At 17.8% G+C, this 9,035-nt stretch overlaps 5 protein-coding genes across 5 annotated transcripts in view; 2 read left to right on the top strand and 3 right to left on the bottom strand.

Annotated features, from left to right (window-relative positions):
• Positions 1-1,173, top strand: PRSY57_1444300 (hypothetical protein; the record flags this gene model as incomplete). Its single annotated transcript, XM_012910040.2, has 1 exon — positions 1-1,173. A coding segment is annotated over one exon (1,173 nt), but the record flags the coding sequence as incomplete, so codon positions are not given.
• Positions 1,174-1,480: 307 nt separating this feature from the next.
• Positions 1,481-1,999, bottom strand: PRSY57_1444200 (hypothetical protein; the record flags this gene model as incomplete). Its single annotated transcript, XM_012910039.2, has 1 exon — positions 1,481-1,999. The coding sequence occupies one exon, from the start codon at positions 1,997-1,999 to the stop codon at positions 1,481-1,483; it is 519 nt and encodes a 172-aa protein (XP_012765493.2).
• A 2,619-nt stretch (positions 2,000-4,618) lies between these two features.
• On the top strand, positions 4,619-6,189 carry PRSY57_1444100 (fructose-bisphosphate aldolase; the record flags this gene model as incomplete). Its single annotated transcript, XM_012910038.1, has 2 exons — positions 4,619-4,621; positions 5,083-6,189. 2 exons carry the CDS (start codon positions 4,619-4,621, stop codon positions 6,187-6,189), a joined length of 1,110 nt encoding a protein of 369 aa, XP_012765492.1.
• Positions 6,190-7,282: 1,093 nt separating this feature from the next.
• Positions 7,283-8,219, bottom strand: PRSY57_1444000 (hypothetical protein; the record flags this gene model as incomplete). The annotated part of the gene is made up of 4 exons (XM_012910037.2): positions 7,283-7,301; positions 7,469-7,531; positions 7,637-7,730; positions 7,835-8,219. 4 exons carry the CDS (start codon positions 8,217-8,219, stop codon positions 7,283-7,285), a joined length of 561 nt encoding a protein of 186 aa, XP_012765491.2.
• Positions 8,220-8,595: 376 nt separating this feature from the next.
• Positions 8,596-9,035, bottom strand: part of PRSY57_1443900 (hypothetical protein) — a gene marked incomplete at both ends in the record, with an annotated part of 953 nt that continues 513 nt past the window's right edge. Inside the window, one exon of the mRNA XM_020115335.1 lies at positions 8,596-8,927. Coding sequence (XP_019969992.1) covers positions 8,596-8,927 — 332 coding nt within the window. The remainder of the gene's footprint in view (positions 8,928-9,035) is intronic.

Raw genomic sequence — 9,035 nt, 5'->3', positions numbered from 1 at the left:
TTATATGATGTAATAAATTATGAAAAATGTGTAGAACTGGAAAGAAATATAAGGATAGAGACAGGAACAGAAGATAAGCTAAATTTAAAGAATTGCTCATGTTATAATAAGGAAAATTGTTCAGAAGAATGTAATAAAATAAATATTAGTAGTTATAAATTTAAAAAAGATGAAGATGATATATTAGGAGAAATAATAGATAATGAAAAGGAAAAAGAGAATATCGAAAGTAATATTGGTTTAATAACACAAAGAGTATTTTCTATATATACAAATGTTATAAAGAAAGCAAAATTGGAAGGTACATATAATATAAATTTAGAAACCGATAATTTTATAAGAAGAGATATATTTAGATTAGTATTTCATAAATATATTCTACAAAATACTAGGAATAAAATTAAACAAATTCAATGTAAGGATACGAAAAACATAATTTCTTTAGCAAATCCTTTACATATAAAAGACGTAGAATTAAATAAAATAAATAGTGACACTATAGCAAATTTAATGAATAATTATATAGGTATACAAAAAAATTTTCTTGGAAAACATTATATGAATCTTATATATAATGAATTAATATTTATAGAATATAATAATCAATTTAATGAATTTAATACGGAATATAAAAATATACGTACAGATTTATTTTGTTGGGCTTATATTACAAGTCTAGATAGAGAAAAACAAAAGGGATTATATAAATTATTAAAAGAATTATCATATTTACCATATGAATTAAATAAAAAAGCAAACTTATCACTACAATTATCTACATTATTTCAATTTTTATATTTCTCACCTAATCATTCCTTTTTAAAAAATCATTCAGATGGTGGTTATGACAATTTAGATAATGGAAAAAAAATTACTTGCATTTATATTCCTTCAGAATATGAACATAATCAAGTATTAATTAAACTATATAAAAATATAAATACTATTCAAAATAACCAATCAAGAAACGATACTAAAATAAAAAATAAAAATGAGAATATTTCTTCCAATTTGGAGAATAATAAACCTATACAAGTTATAAAAGCTGAAGGTGATTCTCTTATTTTATTACAAACAAGAAATGTTTCTTATGAAATTTCTATGAGTAAAGAAAAGTTTTTTATGGTCAACCTATGGATACCTGGTCCTGTTTCTGTAGACAAACATATGTAAATTATTAATTTTATATTTAATTCTATTAAATTTTTTATACTCCAAAAAAAAAAAAAAAAAAAAATATTATATAATATGATAAATATATACTTGTGTGTGTATTAAATTTGAAAAATATGTGCATTGTCAAAAATAAACAAAATGAAATTATGAAAAATAAATAATCATATGTTAAAATAATGATAAAAAAAAAAAAAAAAAAAAAAAAAAAAAAAATTAATTAATTATATAAACTATAAGAAAATATACATAAATATATATTTATTATTATGCAACATTTCAATTTTTACACATACAAATGCATATATCATATAGTTCTTCTTTTTTTTCTTATTTTTTTTCTTTTGTTTATATAAAAACTCCAATACATTCCAGCATTCTTTTTTTTTATTCCAATCTTTCCAATTATATTATAGTATTGTTTTTTCCTAACATTTTTTAACCAACTAAATAAAAGGACCTTGTCATTTTTCATACGAACATTTTTGTCATTACAGTAATTTTGAATACATTTGTGATCATCATAATAATTATTATCATTTTTATAGTTATCATTATTTCTATTTTTTATTTTCTTAATGTGTGAACAAGCATCCTTTTCTTTATGATATATAAAAGAGTTACATAAAGGCATATAATATATGATCTTATTATCATATAAACAATTCATATTTTTTTCATTTTTATTTACTGTAAACATTTTTATTATATCTGTATATTTACTTACATTCTTTTGAAATAACTGTAAAGAGCTATAATTAACCCTTCCATACTTTTTATAATAATATTTGCTGGTTAAAAAAATGCCATTTATCTTTTTAATCATTTTAAAAAAAAAGGAAAGAAATATATGTCAAAACATATTTTCTACATCTCATAATGAAGAATATTATTAATATTTATTTTACTTATTCTGCTTCTTATAAATAAATAAATATATATATAAATATATATGTATGTTAAAAAATAAAAAAATATTTTATTATTATATTTAATATGTTGTGATGAACATTTACACAGAGTATTATAAATTGTTATAATTTTAACAAAAATATATATATATATATATATAAACGTGTTTACAAAAAAATATAATTATTCTAGTAATAAAATTAAAGCCACCTTTTTATTAAATTAAATGTGTAACTAATATATTATGTCAGATATAAATATAAATAAATATATAAATAAATAAATATATATATACATATATATAATATATATATGTTTATTTATTAATTTAATATTATTTTTATTATTTTTTTCTTTAAAAATCGAGTTATTTCCTTATTACAAAAAAAAAAAAAAAAAAAAAGGTACCGAATTTTTTTTCAACTATTTTTATGTATAACATTATATTGACATTATAAGAACAATATAATAAACCTGGGAAATAAATCTATAACAACACATAAGATATTATATGAACTTGTTTCAAAAATATATTCAAGCCTATTATTTATTTTATTTTTTTTTTATAGGAACCAATTATTATTTATATTATAAATCGGAATAGATATTATACAAGTTCATCTTTGATTTGTAAGACATAAAAATTAAAAAATTTAGCTACAATATCCTTTTAATATGAATAAATAAAAAGGCATTTAAAAAAAAAATAATCTTATTATTTTATATTTTCCTATATTATATATATATATATATATATTTTTTAATATATGATTTTTCATTTTATATAAAAAAACGTTTTTACGCATAAAAAAAATTTTTTATAAATCAATATTTTTTTGGGTATATAAATATATATATATATCATATGTATGATGTATATATATATTTTTCTTTCTCATAAGGCTCATTATTAATCCAAAAAATATATACATTATAATCCATATATTATATATATATATATATATAAATGTATATATGTTTATTATTCAATATGTTTTATTAATATTTTTAATATTTAGATTTATGGGTAATTATATTCAATTTTTATTTTTTCTGGGAACATTACATTAAATTTACATGCATTTATTTTATTTTCAAAATTTTGTAAATATATAAAATAAATAAATATATTATATATATATATATATATATTATGTTATTTAATTATTAATTTCCAATTCCTCATATATTCTTTTATTTTTTATTATATTATTTAATATAAAATAATTAATTTATATTTTACATGATAACATATTGTTCATAATGAAGTTACATTTTCATCACTATTTACCATTCTGAAAAATATAGAGCTAATACCTATATATATACATATAATATATATATTCATGTGATTTATAGAAAATAAAAATATTATTTATGTATTTATATATAATATATACAAAATATACTCATGATATATATGAACTATATCTCTTTTTATATATGCAATGTAATATTATTATTATATATCATATAATATATTAATATATTTAATTAATATATATATGATTATTACAATTGTTTCACTAATAAATACAATTAAATATAATAAAATATCATATTGTATAAAACATAATATATAAAAAAAATAATCCTTATATTTTTTTATATATTTTAGTGGATGTATTATATTATTATATATATAATAAAATATTATTTGCTGCATTTATAATAATAATAAAAATAAAAAAAAAAAAAAAATAGCTATTTCATTTATATATATATATATTATAAGAGAAACGTTAATATATATATAATATATATATATATATATATATATATATATATAATATATAATTATATTATATTATATTAATTTTTTTTTTTTTATATTAATTTTCAATTTTCGAATTTTAGTTCTTACATATTTATTATTACTAATATATAAAAAAAAAAATAAAATAATGCATATATATATTTTTTAATTCATTTATATATATATATATATATATTTTTTTTTTTTATACACACATTAAAATAAAAAAGAAGTATATGTATATAATATATTATAATATATACGTAAAAGTTATAAAATAATTTACATATAATCTCTCATTTTTTATATATACTATATTATTATATATAAATTATAAATATTTAATAACAATAAATTTTAAAATTAAATTTATTAATATTTTAAAAAAACTAGCCTAGTCCTCACGTCAAAAGTATTATATATATAATTTAAAAAAAAAAAAAACTAAATAAATATAAAAAAGAGATTTTTAGCATTATCATCCAAAAAAAAAAAAAAATAAAATAATAATATTCAAGTATATTAATGAAAAAAAAATAAGAGAAAAAAAAATAATAATAATTAAAATAAAAGAAAAATAAAGGGAATATTCTCGAAGTAAAATATATTTTTTTAGATTTATTAAAAACTTTTTTAATAAATATATATTTTATAAATATATATACTAACAAAATATATAATAAAAAAATTTTTATTTTTTTATATACCTAAAAACACCATCACCGAATTTTTTTTTTGAATATTCTTTTTACCATTTGATATAATATTATTTTGAAAATGGTAAGAAAATAAAACATTTAAGAAATAAATAAAAGTACAGTGTTTATATATACCGTATAAATGAATAAGTATATATATATATATATATATATATTAAATACATTTATATATTATTAATTTATACCAATGCATAGTTATATATATATATATATATATATATATATATATATATATACTATATATGTATTCATTTTATTGTGCTCACATTATTTATGTATATGCTTCCTTTATAATAAATATATTCCTATTAACATTCAAGAAATAAGGACGAAATATTCTTTAATTTACATATGTATTTTTTATTAATTGAAAAAAAAAAAAAAAATAGTAAAAATAAGTATAGGCATATATTGAATAATGTGCTGTTGAATTGATTTATATATATATATATATATATATATGTATATTTATTTATACATATGGGCATATTATATATTTTCTTATTTTTTAATTTTTTCTAGGCTCATTGCACTGAATATATGAATGCCCCAAAAAAATTACCAGCTGATGTTGCCGAAGAATTAGCAACCACCGCCCAAAAGCTTGTTCAAGCTGGAAAGGGAATTTTAGCTGCTGATGAATCAACACAAACCATTAAGAAAAGATTCGACAACATCAAATTAGAGAACACAATAGAAAACAGAGCTAGCTACAGAGATTTATTATTTGGAACTAAAGGATTAGGAAAATTCATTTCAGGAGCAATTTTATTTGAAGAAACATTATTTCAAAAGAATGAAGCCGGTGTACCAATGGTTAATTTATTACACAATGAAAATATAATTCCAGGTATTAAGGTTGATAAAGGTTTGGTTAACATTCCATGCACAGATGAAGAAAAATCAACTCAAGGTTTAGATGGATTAGCAGAAAGATGCAAAGAGTATTATAAAGCTGGTGCAAGGTTTGCTAAATGGAGAACAGTTTTAGTTATTGACACAGCCAAAGGAAAACCAACTGATTTATCAATTCACGAAACTGCATGGGGATTGGCTAGATATGCATCTATTTGTCAACAAAATAGATTAGTTCCAATTGTTGAACCTGAAATTTTAGCTGATGGACCACACTCAATTGAAGTTTGTGCAGTTGTAACTCAAAAAGTTTTATCATGTGTATTTAAAGCTTTACAAGAAAATGGTGTATTATTAGAAGGTGCATTGTTAAAACCAAACATGGTTACTGCTGGTTATGAATGTACTGCTAAAACCACTACTCAAGATGTTGGTTTCTTAACTGTCAGAACCTTAAGGAGAACTGTACCACCAGCCTTACCAGGTGTTGTATTTTTGTCTGGAGGACAATCAGAAGAAGAGGCTTCTGTTAATTTAAATTCAATCAATGCTTTGGGTCCACACCCATGGGCTTTAACCTTCTCTTACGGTAGAGCTTTACAAGCTTCAGTATTGAACACATGGCAAGGAAAGAAAGAAAATGTTGCAAAGGCAAGGGAAGTTTTATTACAAAGAGCTGAAGCCAACTCCTTAGCAACTTATGGTAAATACAAAGGAGGTGCAGGTGGTGAAAATGCAGGTGCTTCATTATATGAAAAGAAATATGTCTATTAAAAACTTCACCAACAAAAAATAAATTATAATAATAATAAATAAATTACAAAATGAATGGTACTATATTTTTAAAAATAAGGGTAATATATTTTCTGTATATATATATATATATATATAAGTATATATACAAAATATGTGAAATTATAAAAACAAAAAAAAAAAAAAAAAAAAATGTAAATATATAAAAGAATCAAATGTATATCTACGCATATATAAATATATATTTATTCATATCTCCCTTTTTTAGATGATATATTATAATACCTAAAATTATATATATTTATTTATTATTATTTTATTTATTTAATAATTTTTTTTATTAGTAAATGATAATAAATTTTTTAAACGTTTTTTCAACGTTATATTATATGTGTGAATATAAATATAAATATTATATATATATATATATATATATATATATATATATATATATATATGTATTTATTTATTTATATATACATACATACCTGTTGACATTCATGTAATATAATAAAGAAACACATGCTTATTTTGTATTATATATCTTACCTTCTACTTTTTAATAAAAAATGTCAAAGCAGGAAATAAAAACTTTTTAATTTAACCAATAAATATAATTAATGATGTACACTTATAGATATTGATACAAGAAAAACATTATGTATGTTTTTTTTTTCTTTCTTTTTTTTTTTTTTAATTATAACAAAAAATATTTATTATAATATATAATTTTAAATGAATGATGCAAATGTAATGAGCCATTTCATTTATATTTTAAATAATTATAATAATAACGTACATATATAAAATGGTGATTCAATTTTTTAAAAATGGTAAAATTTAATATAATTTAAAAAAAATAAAATTTCTTTTAACAAATTAATAAGTTTTAACAGAAAAAATAAACACAAAAAAAAAAAAAAAAAAAAGTTATAAAAAATTAAATATATATATATACATATATATAATGTTGTTAATAAGTTATATGTTTATGTTCCTATATATACGAATTATTGTGCGGATTATATCAAGATATAATATTAACTTATTGTATTCCCTTTGTATATAATATTTTTTAATTGGGTTTCACATTTATTTACTTCCCTTTTTTATATTATGTGAAAATAATATAGCTGTAGAAGACATGTAATATTTTAAAAACATATAAATTAAAAAGCTTCATTACAAAATAGGGATTATTATATATAATTAATATTAGGAAATATAAAAAAAAATAATAATAATAATAAATTTATACATATTGTATCATGTACTATATTATTATTTACAAAAAATATACCTTAACATACAGCCCATCCAACAAGGTATAAAACTTTTTTTGGATTCCCTAAATATACCCTTACTAAAAAAAAAAAAAAAAGTTATAATATATATGTATATATATATATATATATATATATATATATGTGTATGTATGTATGGGCATTTCATATTGTTTAGCTTTTACCTAAATATTGATGCCACAAAACCTGATATAATAGGGGATAAAATGTTGTTCTCTAATATATTATTCAATTGCCAACAGCTATATGTACAAAAACCTGAAGAGAAAAACAAAAATAATATGTCTTATAATATTCATATAATTACCTAATATATATGTGTAATAACATCATCTATTTCTTGATTTTTTAAATTATGATACATGTCCAAAAGGATAATCTGAAACCCACAAAATTTGATACTTGCAAATTTTTCTTCAAGATATATAATCTAGAAGTGTTTGTAGTACCACCAACTAAATGACGGTTCTTATTACAATTTAATCTTTTACTTATATATGTTTCAAATGAATGAGCCTTAGGTATATAAACTAAATTTTTTAGGTGTAAATTTTTATTGATATTTAATATATTTTGCTTAATATAATGAAAGAAGATATTGCTTTTCTTATGCTTATAATATTTATTATAAATATCATCTCGAAAAATATAACCAATTATAAAACCATTTAAATACATACGAATAGTATAAATTGAAACTATATTCTTACATTTTATTTTATTTTCTTCACACATAATATCATTCATTTTATTTTATTTTTCTAAAATACACTTTCTTTATTTACAAACATATTTGTGATATTATACAAAAATCTCAAAAAAAATATATTATATATACATGTATATTTATTTAAAATAGGATATAAATATATATGAGATTATTATATATATATATATATATATATATATATATATATATTTTAATATGATATGAATTTTATATTTTTTGTATATAATAAAATGGAACATATATATATATATACATAGGATTATATAATATATATTTATATATTAATCTTTGTATTATATATATATATATATATATATATATATATTAAAGTTACACATAAAAAATATAATAGTTTCTCTAAATTTTGTTTCTAAAAAAAAAAAAAGAATTCATTTACATTATAATTCTTTTAATATTTTCAATTTTATTTTCCAAGTTAATAATACAAGTTAAATTTTGTTTTCTCTCATTATTTAAAATATCGGTTTGTTTTCTTATGCCTTCATTTTTTTCATTTATTATATTTATATTTTTAAGAACATAATTTTTCATATTTTCAATATCGTCATAGGCTTTCTTTTTTTCCTTATTTAAAATATCAGTAATTGCTCTTTTCTTTTCTTCATAAAATTCTTGAGAAAAGGTTGAAGTCAAATTGTTATTACATTTTGACAATTTTTCGTTAAATTCGTTAGGTAAATTTTTAACTAATCTTTCTAGTTCATCTAGCTTTTTTTTTTTTTTTTTTTAAAAAACACATAAAAAAAAAATAAAAAAAAAAAAAAAAAAAAAAAAAAAAAAAAATTTTAATAATATTAATTTTTTTATTTTTT

Source organism: Plasmodium reichenowi, chromosome 14 (genome assembly GCF_001601855.1).
Source record: "Plasmodium reichenowi strain SY57 chromosome 14, whole genome shotgun sequence".
Lineage (NCBI taxonomy): Eukaryota > Apicomplexa > Aconoidasida > Haemosporida > Plasmodiidae > Plasmodium > Plasmodium reichenowi.
The sequence above is the reverse complement of the archived record's forward strand: the minus strand, read 5'-3'. Positions and strand labels throughout refer to the sequence as shown.